Genomic DNA, 20,302 nt, shown 5'->3' with positions numbered 1-20,302 from the left:
TCACTGCCTTCCCAGGTTTCTGGTAGTGAGAAAGATGACACCTGCCAGTGGCTCAAGTGCCCAAAAGCAGCTGGTTGTAGTTCATGATCATCCTCAGATTACTGAATCAAGAGACTGAATCAGTGAAGCCCTGCAAGCCAGAGAAATCCAGAAAGACGACGACCCCCCCCCCCCCCCCCCCAAGACCAAGGGAATTGCGGTGGCACCCACACCACCACTGCCCACAAGCTCTACGTCTGCGTCTGAGGATGAGGTGAAGATTTTCGTGTCTGCTGAGGAGTTAGATCTCTCCAGACCCTCACACACAATGGACATAACCTGTTCAGGAAATAAGTCTGTGGCAGCAGGTGACCCTGAGATGTAGCCTACCTCTTTGAGTGTTTCATGCCTTCCCAGTTCCACAATCACATCATCCTCCAGTGGAATTGTGGTGGTTTTTTCCACCGCCTGGCAGGTGACCCTGAGATGTAGCCTACCTCTTTGAGTGTTTCATGCCTTCCCAGTTCCACAATCACATCATCCTCCAGTGGAATTGTGGTGGTTTTTTCCACCGCCTGGCCGAGCTACGGCAACTGTCAAGCTTTACACCTGCTTTCTGCATTGCCCTCCAGGAAACCTGGTCCCTGGCAATGCGGACCCCTGCCCTTCATGGGTACAGGGGATATTACAAGAACCATAGCAGATATAAAGTGTGTCAGGTTGAGTTTGCGTTTATGTCCTGAACTCAGTATGTAGTGAATCTGTGCCCCTTCAAACTCCTCTTGAAGCTTTGGCTGTCAGGTTATGGACGATGCAGGAAATAACTGTCTGCAATGTATATCTCCCTCCAGATGGTGCGGTACCCATGAACATATTGGCTGCATTGACTGATCAACTCCCTAAACCTTTCCCACTTTCAGGAGATTTTAATGCCCATAACCCCCTTGTGGGGTAGCAGCGTGCTTATTGGCCGTCGCAGAGATGTTGAAAATTTACTGTCCCAACTCAACCTCTGCCTCTTAAATACTGGGGCCACCACACATTTCAGTGTGGCTCATGGTAGTTACTTGGCCATTGGTTTTTCAGTTTGCAGCCCAGAACTCCTCCCATCTATCCACTGGAGAGCACACGACGACCTGTGTGGTAGTGACCACTTCCCCATCTTCCTGTTACTCCCTCAGCATGATGCCCATGGACGCCTACCCAGATGGGCTTCAAACAAGGCAGACTGGGTAGCCTTCACCTCTGCTGTCACCAACTTTCTCTTCAAGCTGCTGGAACATGTGGCGTGTCAGTGGTTGGGTTGGGTACTGGAGTCACGTGGCCTATTGGCTCCATGTCAGGGCAGTGTCTGCTAGTCACTATACCACTGAAATTTTGTGTCGCTCGAGGCTGTCATCCAAACAGCCTTTTCCAGATGCCAACATCTGGTTGCTGTCTTTTTTTGACTTGTGTAAAGCATACGACACAACCTGACATCATATCCTTGCAACATTGTCTGAATGTGGTCTCTGGTGCCCCCTCCAAATTTTTATCTAAAACTGTCGCTCCGTACTTTCCGTGTCCAAGTTGGTGCCTCCCATAGTTCCCCCCATATTCAGGAGGGCTCTGCATTGAGTGTATCTCTATTTTTAGTGTCCATCAATGGCCAAGCAGCAGTTGTAGGGTCGTCAGTCTCTCCTTCTCTGTATGCAGATGACTTCTGCATTTCGTATTGTTCCTCCAGTACTGGTGTTGCTGAGTGGCACCTACAGGGAGCCATTCACAAGGTGCAGTCATGGGCTTCCAGTTTTCAGCAGTGAAGTTGTCATGCACTTCTGTTGGCATCGTACCTTTCATCCGGAACGTATCGATTCTTAGTCCGCTCTCTGCTGCCTGAGCGACACCAACTGGGGTGCTGATTGCTCTACGCTGCTTTAGCTCTACAGAGCCCTTGTTCAATCCCGCTTTGACTGTGGTAGTCTGGTTTACAGTTCAGCGGCGCACTCAGCATGCGTTTCCTCGACCCAGTGCACCACTGTGGCATTCGCCTAACGACAGGAGCTTTTAGAATGAGTCCGGTGACCAGTGTCCTGGTGGAGGCCGGAGTCCCTCCATTGCAAATCCGACATACACAGCTGCTTGCCAGTTATGTTGCACACATTTGTAGTTCTCCTGAGTATCCATATTACCGTCTCCTTTTCCCACTCGCAGCAGTTCATCTTCCGCATCGGCAGCCCAGGTCAGGGCTCACGATTGCAGTTTGTGTGCAATCCCTTCTCTCCGAACTGGAGTCCTTCCCTTTACCACCTCTACTTGAGGTCCATTCACTTACACCTCCATGGTGTACATCTCAGCCGAAGCTTCGTCTGGAACTTTTGCGTGGCCCTAAGGACTCCATTAACCCCGCCGCTCTCCGCTGTCACTTCCTCTCTATTCTTGACGTTTTCCGGGGCTCTGAAGTTGTTTACACCGACTGCTTGATGGCTGACGGTAATGTTGGCTTCACCTATGTCCACAGAGGCCATATTGAACAGCATTCCTTGCCCGCTGGCTGCAGTGTATTCACTGCAGAGCTTGTGGCCATATCTCGTGCACTTCAGTATGTCCGTTCCTGTTCTGGTGAGTCATTTCTTCTCTGTTCTGACTCCTTGAGCAGCTTACAAGCTATTGACCAGTGCTACCCTCACCACCCTTTGGTAGTGAACATCCAAGAGTCCATCTCTGCCCTGGAATGGTCCAGTCGTTCAGTGGTGTTTGTGTGGACGCCAGGACAAGTCAGAATCCCAAGTAATGAACTTGCTGAAAGGCCGGCAAAACAGGCTATGCAGAAACCGCTCCTGGAGATGCGCATCTCTGAAACTGATCTGTGTTTTGTCTTACGCCGCAAGGTTTTTCGCCTTTGTGAGACAGAGTGGCATAACAGTATGCACAACAAACTGTATGCCATTAAGGAGACTGCCATTGTGTGGAAGTCTTCCCTGCGGGCTTCTCGTAGGGATCAGTTGTTCTTTGTCGATTGTGCATTGGCTGTGTGTGTCTCACTCATGGTTACTTCCTCCATCGTGAGGACCCACCTCAGTGTCACTGTAGCTCCCAAATGACAGTCATCCGTTTATTGCTGGACTGTCCACATTTAGCCGCTCTGCAGCAGACTTTTAATCTTCCCAGCACCCTACTTTCGGTGTTGGGTGACAGTGCCTCAACAGCAGCTTTAGTTTTACGTTTTATTCGTGAGATTGGTTTTATCATTTGATCTGAGTTTTAGTGCATGTCCGTTGTCCCTCTGTGTCCTCCATCCTACTACTTGTAGGGTGGAGGTTTTAATGTGTTGCATAGTGGCTGGCTTCTCCATTCTTATTCTCATGGTCAGCAGCCATGGTAATCTGCTTTCTTGTTTATAATTTCTTCTGTCTATCTATGGTTTTCTTGCCCTGTTTTGTCCATTGTAGTGTTTGTTGTCCTTCTGTCGTTCATCTGGTTCTTCCTTTCTCCTTTATTGTGTGTACATCTTCTTTATTTTCTTTTTTTCTCTTGGGTAATTGTTCTGCTGGGAACTGACCTTGCAATTTGGTCCCTTACCCTCCTCCCCCCCCCTCCCCCCCTCCAAACCAACGAACCATGTTGATCTTTTCTCTTCATACTTTGTGTTCAACTTTTGTATGTTTAATTTTGTGCAGAACAACTCAATTTTCTGGAAGGAAGTTTGTAGCCCTACTTTTTCTGGACACACTATGAGTACTTCTGTCTGTCTGATTGCTGTGGATTTGTTATCTGTGAGTAGTGCCAGATCATCTGCGAAGGCTAGACAGCCGACCTCCAATATGTGCTTGGCTCGTCCAAGTTGCACTGGCTTCCAATGGCCTTGTATATGCAGCTCTTTCTGCCATTCCTTGATGGCCTTATCCAGCAATAGGTAGAAGAGGAGTGGTGAGAGTCCTTCGCCTTGGCAAACGCCTGTCTTGACCTCAAAGGTTTCGGAGATTTCCCCCTTGAACTTCATCTTAGATGCCGTGTCTGTCAGTGTCTGTCTGATCACAGTGTCCTGCTGTCCAAATCTTGTTCATGTAGAATGTTGCGTCCAAATCTTGTTCATGTAGAATGTTGAACAATGAATGGCTGTCAATAGTCATGTACCTTCTTGAAGTCAATGAAGGTGCGTATGACTGGACTGTTCGTGAGGGCTTTGATTTTCAGGGTAGTCTTCAGATTGAAGATTCGTTCTACACAGGAGCGACCAGGGCAGAAGCCACCTGGTACTTGCCGATCTTATGTTCCAGTTGGTTCCGTGTTCTTTGGAGTAGGCATGCTGAGAATACCTGGTATATGACTTGTATTAGTGCGATGCCCCTGCAATTGTTCACATCTCTGGGGTCACCCTTTTTGCGCAGAGGGTGGATCAGTACACATTTCCAGCTGTCTGGCAACTTTTCTGATGTCCATATGTCTGTGATGATCTGAGTTCTCCGAGTGAGTTTGTCCAAGGTTTTTCAGCAGCTCGGCCACTATGCCATCTGCACCAGATGTCCTGTTGTTTGAGACTGAGGATGTGCCTGTGGACTTTCTCGTGTGTGTGTGTGTGTGTGTGTGTGTGTGTGTGTGTGTGTGTGTGTGTGTGTGTGTGTGTGTGTGTGTGTGGGTGGGTGGGTGGGTGGTGGTGGGCGCGCGCGCTCGTGATTCTTCGTCTGGGAATCTCTCTGTGGGTTCTGTGCAATTGACAAGTACTGTGCCAGCACCTTGCAGTTCTCTTTATCCTTCATTGCAACTTTCCGTCACTATTTCAAAAGCAGAAGTTCGGTGGTGTGTATCCTTATATGTGCCCTGCAAACGTCGTGTAGAAGTCCCTTGCATTGTAGCTGCAGAAGTTGTCCTCTATAGAGTCTAGCTGTTCTCTCAGGTATTTCCTCTTGGATTGTGTAATAATTTTTGCTGTCGTCTTTTCGTGTTTCGGTGAACACCTGTAAATTTACTGGGGACTTGTTAGTGTTGTATTTCTGGTATGCCAATTTCCTGGTGACGAGTGCATTCTCACAATCATTGTTTCACCAGGATTGCTTGATGTTCTTCAGAGGAATGAGCTTGTACTTTTTCTGTGTTGTTTTGTGGAAATTTTGCCAGTCATTTGTATGTTGTTTTTTCCCAAGCCTCTGTCACTCTAGAGTCAGTGATCTTTTTCGTGTCAAATTTCAGTAGGGGAGTTTTCTTACAGAAAATTCTCTTTGGGGGTGAACTTGACTAAGATGCATGTTAGGTAGTGGTCAGAATCCATGTTGGCTCTCCTGCATACCTGTGTGTCATGGATCTCTTTCTGTACTGGGTACGAGATTGCCACATGGCTATTATTATTATTATTATTATTAGTAGTAGTATTATTATTATATTATTATTATTATTATTATTATTATTATTATTATTATACAATTTTCTGTGAGTATATTCAGGGTGAGGAGGCAGTCACCTTTGGTCACCCTTTTTCCAAAGTTTTTCGAAAACTGCCGGAGGAAAATACCATGCCACTCTCTCACCCTTTCTCACTTTGTTGCCTTTTTAAATTTTCATGTCCTTTTTCAACCTGTTTTCTCTTTTATGAAGAAAATAAGTTGTTTACATTATCCGGAATGAATTTTTCCCTCTACAGTGGAAAGTGCATTGATATGAAACTTCCTGGCCCGTTGAAACTGTGTGGTGGACCAAAACTACCTTCATTTCCAAGTTTCTGTATTAGTATTTGTTCATTTAACTTTCTGGAACTCTCCAGTTGTGAAAGTAGTTAAAATCTAAGCAGAGGGGGGTGGGAGTCTAAAATTTTGAGATAGATTGTTTCTTATTTAGTGTTTTCAGGCTTCCATGTGTCTGTAAAAGCAGAATCCTTATTGGATCCCGTCGTTTTCTGCCTGTCTGTCTGGCCAACTGTTAAGAACACGTTTTTTCAGGACCCAGTAGACTTATAAAGGTCAAATTTATTCCACATATTAAGGTCTATGAGTCCCGTGGGGGTGTAAAAAATTTTAAGCGCCTTAAGTCAGTGTGATCAAGAGATATTGTCATTTGTGTCACAATGTTGATACTTGAAAACTCACTCATAAGGTGCTTCCCGTTGACCTAGAATCATGAAATGCAGCCAGAAGCCATGTTTATATTTTACAGAACTGTTATTAGTGTCCAATATCCCTCCATGACAACAGCTTCTATTTTTGTACCAGGTTCTAATATTGCAGTAGTAGCCAAACTGCTGCTGAGATACTCTGTTCAATTTTTAAAATAAACTTTTTAAGATGGAAAAGTGCAAATTCTGTAGCATAGACAGACAAGGTTTTCAAGCAGTTTTTAACCACCTACTTTCAACAAAACATATGTTTAAATTTGGAATTAAATTTGGATTACATCGACTACACTTAGAACTTTAGGATCAGACACAACCATCAAGATGGGATACCAAGGATAGTTCCACCACAGCTTAATTCATATTCCCAGTGACTTGTGTATAAAAAGTACGGAAGTTATTTGTAATGTTTTTAAGATGATCATCCCTGATAGTGTTCATAAACATTTTTCGTTTTCATCTAAGTAAATGAGATACCCAGCAGCTGTTGGACTGGCACTGTATTTCTGGGAACATAATTTAGAAACAGTTCTAAGGTGACCATATTTTGTAGACTCAAATTCGGTACATTAACATAATTCCTAGGCCCAAATCCGGGACACATTAAAAATTTTGCAAAATAGGCTATATTTTGCTTAAATTGTTTGCTTCAAAAAATATACGTAAAAAAGAAGTTACGACTTTAAAGTGATATATAAACCATAAAGAATTATAATAAATTTCATGATGTTTTTTTCTTACCTTTAAATTGATTAAATCTTCTGCAAGAACAAACTCAACAATATAGTCTTCAAAAGAATGGCTCCCACAAGTAAACAATAGGTTTCGGAGGGAAAAATCTATCTTGCCAACAAACTTCAATGCCCAAACTACATATGTAGCGGGGGAAAATATTCCCACAGATAAATTAATTTTTTGATAATGCTTCCTCATTTACGTGGAATGACCCCTGACAATTACTGATAGCAAGGAAGCAGCACATCTCAAAAAGAGACTCATCATCCATAGAGTTATAGTAACCAAATGTTTTGATATGTGGTAGGCCTTCTCTTACATTGTCCCATGGAAATGCGGACATAGAGGGAGGATTTTTCCATTTTGAAGCACATGTTAGAAGACAAGGCAGTGACGATCAAAAGATTTTTAAACAGTGCTTTGACAGTGAGAGATGCATTTCAAGGAAAGCCCCATTAACTTTCTGTGCCCATTAACACACAGCTCATTTCATATGAACAGCAAGCACATGCAAAATTCCACTGCTTATAAGGAAGAATGTGAATGGAAAACTTGAACTAGAAGAAAACCAAAGGGATCTTTAATAGGAGATTAAAAAATGAATAACGGGCCTGTCTCCCTCCCCCCGCGGGCCTGTCTCCCTCCCCCCACAGGCCTCGGCGCTGACTCCCTCTCGCAGCCCCGTCCCCCCCCGCCCCATCCCATGTATTTCTTCCCCCCCCCCCCCCCCACAGTACCCTGTCCCCCCCCTGTTTCTCTCTGTCTCCCCTTTGCTCCCCCCTCCACCTCTTGTCTCTCCCCCCCCCCCCGTTGCCCCCTCCCCCCACCCCTCTCTCTCTCTCTCTCTCTCTCTCTCTCTCTCTCTCTCTCTCTCTCTCTCTCTCTCTCAATTGCTCCCCCCCTCCCCCCACACTCTGTGGAGTGTAGGTTTGGAAAAATGCGCTGTTGTCATCTGTAACTTGAACAGTGGTCCAACAACTCAATTTTTTCTTCAGATTTACATAATTACATAGCTCAGTAAATAAATATCCCAACACACTACAAAGGGTGGAGAGGGAGGGAGAGTGGAGGTGGCATGGTGAGGGTGGGGGTGAAGGTAGAGAGTGAATGTTGGTGGTCTGGGGGAGGGGGTGGGAGGAGAGAAAGGGAGAAAAGAGGATGGGAGTGGGCAGGGAGAGAAAAGTATGGATGTGGGCGGGAGGATACAGGAAGAGTGTGTGTGTGTGTGTGTGTGTGTGTGTGTGTGTGTGTGCGTGCGTGCGTGCGTGCGTGCGTGCGCGCGCGCGCTTAATTGATTTTGGGAGACTGGATGAGTAAATAATAAGAAATGTAAACTATATTTTGAAATAAAGTGAAAAAATTAGTTTATCGCTGTTCTTACATTAATGCATTTGACATCAGAATCACTGCTTAAAACATTTTGTGTGTACAACATTCATCTTTTACACAGGTTAATAAGTGGCTGGCTGAACAGACATCACTTATTCCAGAACAGCCACTTGCTTCAGATTATCTGACTGCTCCAAGGCGCAGAAGACCAAGGGTTGATCCATCTCTTCTGGATTGGAAAAAACTCACTGGAGAGGAAAATGTTTCAGTAATAAATAGGCTGACAGGCAAAAAGGTAACATTTCAATAATGGTTTTATCTTTTATCTAAATATGTTTAAGACTAATTGAGACAACCAAACTTATACACTAAGCCATTTTGTTACTATCCCAGCATTTCACCCTTACCATGGCCGTAATGTCCAAATGTTGCACGCTCGCCATTGCTGACTGAATATCAGATCAATAAACCATTTCTGGTACTATCATGCGCCATCAATAGATTTGTGCATAGTAGTATTGGACTGAAAATTAGTGTTATTGTTCAGATTTCCAAATGTATTTGATAAGTCCTTTCCACAAGCTCAGTTCACATTTGTACACATGAGAGTACATCAAATTCCATTTCTCCTCATACCTCCCTTTCCCATTTCCTAAGACATCTCCTGTGGCATTTGGTAACTGCGACCTTTAAAAGCTTTTATGAAAGCAGGAAGAACTCACCCTATTGCATTTTCTGCCTCCAATAAAAATGTTCTATCTGTTGAATGGAAAGAATGAACATATAAAATATGTTACTTTTTAGTTTAATAACAAAACGTCTTAATTCTATAACTTAAAAATTTCACATTCCATCAGAAAAAGTGGGGCCATAAATACAAAAAAAAAATCATATGATTTTACCTATGTTCATTTGGTACACATACACTATGTGATCAAAAGTATCCAGACACCTGGCTGAAAATGATTTAAAAGTTCATGGCACCCTCCATTGGTAATGCTGGAATTCAATATGGTGTTGGCCCACCCTTAGCGTCAATGACAGCTTCCACTCTTGCAAACATACGTTCAATCAGATGCTGGAAAGTTTCATGGAGTGCGGCACTAAGGAGAGGTATCGATGTTGGTCGCTGAAGTCTGGCATGAATATAGCATTCCAAAACATCCCAAAGGTGTTCCATAGGATTCAGGTGAGGATCCTGTGTAAGCCAGTCGATTACAGGGATGTTATTGTCTGTAACCAATCCGCCACAGGCCGTGCATTATGAACAGGTGCTCGATCATGTTGAAAGCCGCAATCGCCATCCCCGAATTGCTCTTCAACAGTAGGAAGCAAGAAGGTACTTAAAACATCAATGTAGGCCTGTGCTGTGATAGTGCCACGCAAAACAACAAGGGGTGCAAACCCCTCCATGCAAAACACGACCACACCATACCACCACCACCACCTCCGAATTTTACTGTTGGCACTACACACGGTGGCAGATGACGTTCACGGGGCATTTGCCATACCCACATCCTTCCATCCAATCACCACATTGTGCACCATGATTCGTCGCTCCACACAACATTTTTCCACTGTTCAATTGTCTAATGTTTATGCTCCTTACACCAAGCGAGGTGTTGTTTGACATTTACCGGTGTGATGTGTGGCTTATGAGCAGCTGCTCTACCATGAAATCAAAGTTTTCTCACCTCTCGCCTAACTGTCATGGCACTTTCAGTGGATCATGATGCAGTCTGGAATTCTTGTGTGATGGACTGGTTAGATGTCTGCCTAGTACAAATTACGACCTCTTCAAATGTCGACGGACTCTGTCAGTCAACAGACGAGGTCGGCCTGTATGCTTTTGTGCGTACCCAATCACCTGACCATGTTCAAAGTCCGTGAGTTCCGCGGAGCACCCCTTTCTGCTCTCTTATGATGTCTAATGACTACTGAGTTCGCTGGTATGGAGTACCTGGCAGTAGGTGGTGTCACAATGCACCTAATATGAAAAGTGTATGGTTTTGGGGGTGTCTGGATACTTTTGATCACATAGTGTAATACACTGTTTAACCTGGTACCTCCTGCCAATGGCGGGTGTCTTATCTAATGGCTTCCAAGGGCAACAAAAATTTGATTTTGAATATTTCTTGTAGTTAATAGCTGAATTTAAAAATTTATAAGTGCAGTCATAATATACTCGTGAAAAGGTATAATCTTACTTTTTAAGTTTAACTTAATAATACAAATGTTAAAGTTAGAAACTGTGCGTTTGTCTTCAAGCAACTTGACTGACTGAGTTCAAATACCAAGACTCTGTTCATCTAGTATTTGAGAATGAGAGCAATTAACAACTTCTAATAAATTTTACACTTAATTCCAAACCTTTAAAGAACTTTTTCTCACTGACACCCCCCCATAAAATTTTGAAAGGTTTAAAAGTTTATCACTTAGTTACTACATTTTCACTGTACTAGCAATAAAACTTCAGCATTAAGTATGACATTTTAATATATTACTTCTTTACTACCGACTCTATTCCCAACATAATTTGTACCCAGATTATATTCATCCATTGTTTAATAATGAGAGTGGCTTACAATGAAACTTAAGCATAATTTCAAACCTTTTCTAAACTTTTTCTTGCTTACATGCATAGTGTCAAATTAACTCATTTGTAAAGTAATCAGACACTTGATGTTTTATACATGGGTGTTCAATTCTTTAAGGAATTGGTGGTTTAGTGGTTTATACCAATTGGGATAGTATTTAATATTGAAGGCAGTGATGTTCTAATCCCATATTCACAATTATCTCACAAATGGCTCGTTTTTGGATTCATGTTTACTTCTGTTCATGTTTTGCTTCTGTTATCATATACTTCCGCCCACGTTAGTTTTTGTTAGTAATTAAAGTACATCTCATGTACAGATTTTGTACTTGGGCCCCTCTCAGCTTGGCATATTAAGCAGCCACTTGTCGCTAGAGCCTTAAGGCAGATCTGGGAACTGGTCAAGGTATACTCTAATGAGCACTATAAACCACTGCAGGCTACGAGTAATGCATTACGAGTACTACTAATCTAGTCATACTGATAATTAAGAGAATTATTTATAAATTGCATTATAGATCTTAGGATACTAAGAGCTGTTTAAAAAAAAAACTGCTCGTTAAAAAAAAGGGGGAGGGAGAAGGGGTGTCACCATGAGCTGATTGGTATAAGTGAGGGGGGTCTGCAGTGGTTGCTGTGTTCATCAAATATCTCAAATATTTTGTAACTGAACATAGATGAAAGTCCGTTTCTTAACTGCTGGCAAAGCCAAGAGCTGTTTAATATGAACAAGTCCAAATATGCAGCTAAGTGGAAGAACCAGCAACTGCTAATTTATTCTTTTTCATAATTTTTTATATCTGGGTTTTTCAGTTTTCTGTCAGTAACCAACTTATTGCTGACTTTGGCATCAGATTATAAAACTCCATTCTGAAACCTAGAAATGAATGCACAGTCTGTATGAAAATTGTTTTTGCTTTTAGTATATGGCTGTGAACTTTACAGTTCAGCCTCCAACCACAAATACCATTAGGAGATATGAGTATCTGTATATTGATGTAAGAAACTGTAAGTCCTTAAAGAAGCTTTTGCACAGGGTTTGCCTGCATCTCGTGGTCGTGCGGTAGCGTTCTCGCTTCCCACGCCCGGGTTCCCGGGTTCGATTCCCGGCGGGGTCAGGGATTTTCTCTGCCTCGTGATGGCTGGGTGTTGTGTGCTGTCCTTAGGTTAGTTAGGTTTAAGTAGTTCTAAGTTCTAGGGGACTGATGACCGTAGCAGTTAAGTCCCATAGTGCTCAGAGCCAGCACAGGGTTCTGTTATCAACTTTATTCTTTTTACGTGCTTTAGTACAATATATAATTTTTTACTTTCGCCTCAGGAGATCCTGCCGTAGGACACTATTTAATGAAAGTTTGCTAGAAGTCTTGTTTGCCATGTTGCATCTGCCCGTCTATATTAATGCCTAGGAGCTTTGCACTTAGAACTTCAACCAGTGTGCGCCCATTGATCTATATTTGTAGCACATGTAAGTCATTTTTATTTGTTTGGAATTTTATAGTACAAGATTTTGCAAAATGAGGATCAAGGTATAAGCTGTGAACCATTTGTAAGCCAGTTGTCTTATACTCCTCAGTATTTCTGGTGTGGATGTGTTTCGACTTTTTATCTGTATACTTGTGTCATCAGCAAACATTACATTTTCGTAAGACCCTTCCAATATCCTCAGTAAATACTTATCGAGAACAAGAACAGGAGAGGGCCCAGTCCAGTACTGAACCTTGCTGCACACCACATTTAATGTTTCCTGACGGTTTATTTAATCTTACTTCTGTGTATCACTTTCTAATGCGACCTTCAGTTTTCTGTTGTTAAGATAAGACTATCAATGCAAGGGGAAGACCTTTAGTGCCAAGTGATGTTACTTCCCTTTGGCAGATTTAACACAATGTTGTTTGCTGCGCTTCATTGTAAGCCTTTCCTGTTATTCTCATAGCTGTCTGGTACTAATGTGTTTCACTCTTTACCACTGCACTTTCATTATGAGCAGACATCATGCAGTGTCCCAAATACATTATATATTTACATCAAGAACAGGAGTGGAGAAAACACTGAACTTCACAGAGCAACGCCTTTAATGTTTCACCATAACGTCTTAAGTCTTGTTCCTGTTGTATCATTTATTGACATGAACTTTAGTTTTTCATAGTTGAGGTACGAGTTCCAACTATGTGAGAAATTAACACTATTCCACCATAGTTTTCTCAGTAGAATTTTATAATCCACGTGACTAAAGGGCTTGGTATATCCCCAGAAAATTCCAAAAGAGTAATAATTATTGTTTAGTTCTGCCAGAACTGAATTTGCAAGATAGTTTATTGCTTTCTCTAGAAAGTGTCCTGTATGGAGGCCAAACTGAGCGATTTTTCAAGTGAGTTCGCAGAAAGTTGAGGCAATATTCTAAGCTACATGGTCATGTCGAAGTAATGTGGCGAGCTGCATCAAATCAGATTTTGGGCTGCAGAATAAAACCACTACGTCAGTCTTTCAGGAAATATGCTTTGCTCCATCAGCTGATGCTGTCAAGAAGTCAGCACTTTGTTGAAGTACCAACCATTATAATCAGCAAGAGTTCCTGCTTTTCAATGACCCAGCGATTGTTGTGATGTTTTTAACACATTTTGGCTAATGTCTGGTGGTGGATTGCCTTAGTGAATCTGATTGATCTGCCTTCGGTGGCCCAGTTTCCCCCATCCTTATGGAAGAATTTTGTGCTAAACATCCCAAATTTTAAATTAGCTGCTTGTACCTTCAGTTGGTTGAATATTATTTGCCTTTCCAAGCTTGTATGTTTCAACCCTACTTTTGATTATATTGCCTATACTGTGCCCTTGGAATTTTGAATATTTTTGTACATAGTGCATGGGTTTTATCTTCTCCTTTTTGATGATGATGTCTCACAGTGATGAAATAAGTAGCACTATTTTGTAGAGCCAGAAGCTGTACAAAGCTATAGTAATAACTGTTCATTATCAGGGGATACTGCTAAAACAATAGTTTGCATACTGTACAAGATACAAAGTTGAATAAAGGAGGAGAAAATTAATTTACAATTTACATGTAATTCAACGAAAAAGGGGAAAATTAATTTACAATCTATATATAATTAAACAAAATAGTGCAGAACTCAGTGGTCTTCACCCAGATTTGGGCAGCAGCAACTCCAATGTCTTCACAGATTATCCATTGTATATCCTCTGCAATCGCATTACATCGGTCCGTTGTAATATCCCAATTTGTCAAGGCCACCCCTGGATTTACCAACACCTGATTTTAGCTTTTCAGTAATCTCCATGTGAATCAGTCCAAAGTACTTCCAGCCATTCACCAGGTTTCATGTAAGTAATTGCTATATAAAATAATTTCATTGTGATAATTTGGGTAACTACTTTTTCAGGAGCAGCACAGTGGTTTGACTGAAGTGGTCATTTATCTTGCATATTTTCACCCTTGAAATTATTATTCTTTTTACAGATGACTGGGAATAAAGCACCACAGCTGAAACGGTTAGCACAGTGGTTACTGGAGAATCCAATGTTTGATGTTGATCCAAAATGGGCAGAACTGGTGAAAGAGAGGGGTAATCTCCCACATGACTTGCAGAAACGTGTACCAGCAAATGAGAGGAAGAAAGGCCCTGGACGACCACCTCTGCTCTCCAGTCCACCAGGGCATCAACCAGCTGTCAGCCAGCCCAATCTAGGAACATCAGTGGCATCATCAATCCCATTCCCTTCATTGGCAACAGCAGGGCTAAGTGGACTTTCAGCAGCTGGCTTAAATCCCAGCAGTATACTGTCAGGATTATCTTTGGGTGGTTTTGACCCAAAAAATAATCCATTGCTTCTCCCCTTCAGTGGAATGCCAAACATGAGTGCTTTAGGGAGTATGAGTGGACTTGGAAATCTTAATAACATGAACTTGACAAATTCCTTATTTGCAAATTTAGCAAACTTGGGATTGCCGTCATTAGCAGGCATGGATGGAAGTGACCTTGGCGTTGTTGCGTCGGGATCAGCCACCAAAACAAAGAATCGAAAACCAGCTGACACTGAGCGCAGCCATAGTTCCACAAAACCACCACCTGTGTCATCTGCTTCATCAAGTATTCCATCTTCTGCATTACCTTTCTTTTTCCCAAATCCAAGTCTCCTGTACACTCCTCTTGGACTTGGTGGGCTAAATCCATTTTCAATGCAACCAGGTTCCATGTCTTCAGCATATGACAGTCTAGCTCAGCAGTGTGGTTTGTTGAATGGGAGTCTTGGTGTGTCAGGAGTATCAACATCAACATCTGCATCATCGTCGACAAGGACTGGGAGTCATAAGACTCAGAGCACGTCACGTGCAACTACTGTCACGTCGTCTTCTCCGTCATCAAATACCAGCAGTCACAGGCATCAACGTTCATCTACACGGGACATTCTTGACCGCGCACAACAGCAGCAGTTACAACAGCTTCTGTTGCCGCATGATACTCATCTGCTGGAGAGCCTCAGTAGAGTACATTCTGTAGAAAATGCTTTTAGGAATGAGAAACGATCAAGAGAGTCTGATCGGAAAGAGACCATTGATGTGCTACGTGGTGAGAAAAGATCTAGGGATGCTGAACGCAAAGATGTCGCAGAGAATTTGAGTAAAAATCCACAGGTAGATTATCCTTTTAGGGCAGAAGACAGGCCTTTGAAAAAACTGAAGGCAGAATTAGAAAGAAAAGATTCAGCAGAAAATCTAACTCCCAATTTTGTATCGAATCTATTACCTCATAATGAGGAATGGCTGAAGCGTTCTTGTGATGTGGAAATGAAAGATACGCTTGAAAACCTTTACAGAAGCTCACTTGAGGGAATAGACAGAGATGACAAAATGAATAAGAAATCCTGTGATAATGCCATGGACAAAGATGTTGTAGAGAGTTTTTCAAGTGTTAATAATGTGTGCCAAAGTGAAGAAAGGTCTAAGATTTCAAATGAGACTGACTCTAGAGAAGTGGAAAATGTTCATGACCCACCATTTAAAAACACTTTTGATACGGCCGCACAAGATGTTAGTGACAGTGCAGAAACAGATACTCTACCCGTTATTGCACCTGCACCTGATGTTTCAGTGGATCAGGCAGACACTCAGTCTGACGCTCTTAATGCGTCTGATGTTGTTTTACCTTCGACAGCTCAGGAAGAAGTAAAAGATGACTCTAAAGAAATAGTGGATGGTGATGACAAAACCATCACTCCAGAAACAGCATTACCGTGCTTGAAGGAGCAACCGGTGCCTCTTACAACAGATGCTGATTGTGGGGGGAATGCAGCTGATTCAAGCACAGCTCTTCCTCTCTTGCCAGAGGAAGTAGCACCTGCACTGCCTCCAGAACCAGAACATTCTCCCGTGGAGTTAGCAAAGCCTCAGAAGCCAGCAGCAACAGCGGCTAATTCCAATAGTCGCCGGTCCCGCAGTGCCAAGAAATCTAAGGAAGTGGGTGAGACTGTAAATGTAGAAAGGAAAGTGCTTCGAAGCAGTGCTGGTCGTGCAGCGGCAGCCGCAGCAGCTAGAGCAGCAGCCGCTGCTGCAGCTGCTGCTGCCATTGCAGAAAGTAGTGGTGAACATGACACAGTAGAGGTTGGTGCAGCAGAGGAGAAAGCTGTAGAAGGATGTGGTGGAAGCACTGGTGGACCTAGCGAATCTGAGGAAACGTAGCATTGGCAGTATTCTGTCCCTGTGTAATTTAATACTTCACATTACATCAGTACTCTTGGTTGTATTGTTGTCTTTTTTTTAATTTTAATGTTATTGACTGTGCATTCTGTGATAGCCTTTTCCAACCATAACGTGTAGTGTATGTACTGTGTTAGTTGAGCACATGATTTTCAAATTGGAGGGTGGGGGAATGTTAAGAAGAAAATTGTTTTCCCCCGCTCATCGTACATAACTGCCATAAATAGTATGTCAGAAATGTGAGAAACCTGTGTTCATGTGTGAATGAAGTTTTATATTCACATGTGAATATTATTATTTTGCTTTCTTGTCCTTTATTTTCTTTTGTTCACTGTCATGTCTGTATTATTCACACACACACACACACACACACACACACACACACACACTTGCACATGTTCATATATAAACATCCATCTATTAAAAAAATATAAATATAATATATATATATTTATCTTACTGTATTGTAATTCTGTCAGGCACAGTGTGAGAGAAATGTGTTGGTGAATGATTGCCTGTAATCTCAAATATAAAGAGTTACTTGTGGTTTTTAGCATAATATATGCTATTGCGTTTGTGGAAGTGAGAAAAAGATGTTGAGTTTTGTATTACCTGAACTAAAATTTTAGAATGTGCTGGCAATCATTTATCAGTATTATTGCTTTCAGACAGTGCACTGTTCTTATATATTATGTTACATTATACAGAATTCCGCAAACACGTCACTATGTATATATTCAACATCTGTGTAAAATGAGAATGTGCTCGAATCAAAAAAGAAAAAAAATTTAAAAAAATGAATGCGAACGGTTGTAAAGGGTATGTTCGAATGGCTGATGTTTTATTTAACTGTAACAATAATTGTAGCAAAGGAAATACATACTGTTGTTACTTAGTATTAGTTAGTAATTTATAAACTGAGTAAATTTCCCCCAGAAAACTCAAAGATACGTCGTAACCTGTGCACTATTTATTTTTTAAATTAATCTGGATTGCATTTAATACTATGAGCTTTGCTCGTTTGTACCGTGTAAAGTCTGTGAGACAAACAAAGACTATGAGTATTAGCACATCACAGAAGTTGGAATTGCATGAAGTCAGATTGCTAAGTTTAAAAAAATATATATATTGCAATGGCAGCTCATTTCGTTCATATGACTGTTGTGTTTAATTTAATGAAATTTATCGCATGCTGTAGTTGCTGAATTATGTTCCTTGTTTTCATTTGGTCTTGATACATGGTTATGAAGGAATTTGTAAGCAGTGATCAGAGACAAAGCTTCAGCTGTAACCTGGTGTCAAATATATAAGAAGAGAGGTAAGTGTTACAATAAATAAATAAATAAACTCTTTTTAGAGCCTTTGTTTATCTAGTTACCTGCAACATCCCAATTTTGTAGTGTCCATATGTTAAAAGAATTTGGTCTCTTCCTGAATAATTTTTAATGTTACGTGGGAAAATATTTGAACATGATCTTCACAGCAAAAAATGGAAACACTCTTTAACAAGAATATTTCTCCTTCGTTAATCATGAGCCTGAGGAGATTGGTCTTTCATGTAAATTGTTATGCAACTATTCACGTACCTTTCCTGTTCTCCACAAACTTCGGTATATGCATCATATGCTTCTGAGGCAGAATTACTTTATTCACCATTGCTTCAGTGTAATTCAAAAATGAAACTACTGAGTTCTGAGGAACAGTTTATAAAAGCAGATGGTGCAATAAAAATGTATTAACAATATTTTTAAAAATCCACATTTAGACATTAACTTTGTGTGCTTCCCCAATACAAGAAGTCTTTTTCCTTTTGGAGATTTTCTACTGACAGGTGCTTTATAATTTTGAACATTAAAGTTGTTTTGTATTCTGTCGAAGGAAAACTCTCAGAAAATTGTGCATAGATTCAAAATATTGAACATTTCACATTGCTGAAATTAAATTTTTGATAATATTTTCACAAAGTTCAAATAGATATGATACACACTGAATGTGATAACCTGAGCTAAATGAATTAGCATATGTGACTGGGAAATAACTGTTGGTTGCCCTTATGTTGTCAGATGTAGAGCTTGAATTCTAGTTATGAAGTGCTGTTATTTCTAAATGTCAGATGTCATAACTATAAATTCAGTCCCCTTCCCTCTTAGGTAAAAGTCTATTTATTTGTCTGTTAAAATTTTGACATGAGTCAAATCTGCAAAGACATCTGATAAACATATTACAGCCTTCATTCCAGGTGAAAATATTTCAATTATACTTAAATACGAACTATTCTAAGAGAACAGAAAGAAAAATGTAATGCGAATTTTGATTAACTTGAATCTCGCTGCAGCACAAGTGTTGAAAAGATATGAAATGGATTTTTTTGGTGAGGAAGTTAAATTATACGCAATGTGGTTAGAGGGGGAGGGCACCTAGCTTGTACTGGAAAAAGAAAAATTTTCAGTACAGATAACTGCTGTATCTTGTATTGATATCTGTTTGTGTTGTAATAATTTTAATAGCTGAAAATGTAGGAGGCATGACATTGCTAAGGCAATTTTGATTGATTGTTGGTACTGAAAAAATTAGGCACAGGTGAAGGTTTGATGATTGAAAGAGCAGAAACATGAGATTTTGTATAAAATGAGTCATCCAATTATTTTTTGTGTATCTTGGGTGTAAGAGTTCATACAGTGGAGACAAACAAATGAGAATATTTACATTAACTGTCCCTTTTATGTTTGGGGGTGTAACGTCACCTCGAAACCACAATCGAGTAAAGATCCGAAGGCAGGGTTGCCAGTGAATACATAATCACTTAGAACTGACTGCATGTTTATTACTGACATCAATTTATAGCCAGAAAAGATCTGAACTCCCGAGCACTGTGTGCAGCTATTTATACAAAGTCAGATATTTTAGAATGCTGATGTTTCGACAACCATCACAAGCATAAGATATTTCAAGAACCTTCCAGATATGGTAAACACTAAATAACTAAGACATTCCCATTGGAGCCGATTACAGCACCCTGGACCTAGATCTTGTCAGTGGCCCTCTGTATGGCAGCACTGGTGGTTCCTTGCATTCTGGTTATGTTGTTACATCTTCTTCACTATTCTGAGTACCAGAGATATAACCCCTCCTGTCAAATCCTCGCAATTTTCAAGTGGGTCTTTAGTTTCCCTGAACCTCCCTTTGCCAATTTGCACCTCAGGACTGTAGCAGGACTTCAAACCAAGGACATAGATGATCTCTCTCCACTTTCGTTGTCTTAATGAAGTATCATAATCATTGACTTCATGTGTATTGTTCAGTAAGCAACAAAGGATACAATAAGGCCAAAAGAACTGCTTCAGAAAGCTTTCCGACTGTCTCACTTTCAACACAGGTGTAAAAATCCATACCATTACTGTAACTCACTAGCTGGTGTTTGGCTTTACAACCCTCGCAGTCTTTCCCCTGGGTTTCCAGGGGCTTCAAGCGAACCAGCTGCATTGCTTGTTCTTTCCTGTCGATGAGGTGTTTCAAGTAGCTTTCCTGAAGTGGTCTGGTTGAAGTGGGAATAGTGTATCCACTGTTGTTCTGGATTTGTGACTGTGGAACAGAAAGAATGATATGAAGCCTTAATACCTCTTATTGCTTTGTTGTATTCAAATGTCCTGGCAAGCAATATTGTGCCCAGTTTCTCTCTGTTTGACATAAACATACATCAAGAGCATATCTACCAGTGTCTTATTGAAGCGTTCTACGGATCGGTAGAGTGTGATGCCTGTGTCTGATTTGGTTTAGAGTCTTTACGAATCGCAGGAGACCATATGTTGGGGCGTCATTGAAATATTTCAGGAGAGCTTGTCGCAGGTGAATTGAAATGACAAGCAACAGTT

At 41.3% G+C, this 20,302-nt stretch overlaps 1 protein-coding gene across 1 annotated transcript in view; it reads left to right on the top strand.

Annotated features, from left to right (window-relative positions):
- LOC126161789 (chromodomain-helicase-DNA-binding protein 7) overlaps nucleotides 1-17,788 on the top strand; it is a 315,231-nt gene extending 297,443 nt beyond the window's left edge. The window contains exons 38-39 of the mRNA XM_049917862.1: nucleotides 8,247-8,420; nucleotides 14,193-17,788. Coding sequence (XP_049773819.1) covers nucleotides 8,247-8,420; nucleotides 14,193-16,412 — 2,394 coding nt within the window. The 3' untranslated portion in view covers nucleotides 16,413-17,788. The remainder of the gene's footprint in view (nucleotides 1-8,246; nucleotides 8,421-14,192) is intronic.
- The last annotated feature ends 2,514 nt before the right edge of the window (nucleotides 17,789-20,302 follow it).

The sequence above is a fragment of the Schistocerca cancellata genome, chromosome 2 (assembly GCF_023864275.1).
Source record: "Schistocerca cancellata isolate TAMUIC-IGC-003103 chromosome 2, iqSchCanc2.1, whole genome shotgun sequence".
Taxonomy (NCBI): domain Eukaryota; kingdom Metazoa; phylum Arthropoda; class Insecta; order Orthoptera; family Acrididae; genus Schistocerca; species Schistocerca cancellata.
The sequence above is the reverse complement of the archived record's forward strand: the minus strand, read 5'-3'. Positions and strand labels throughout refer to the sequence as shown.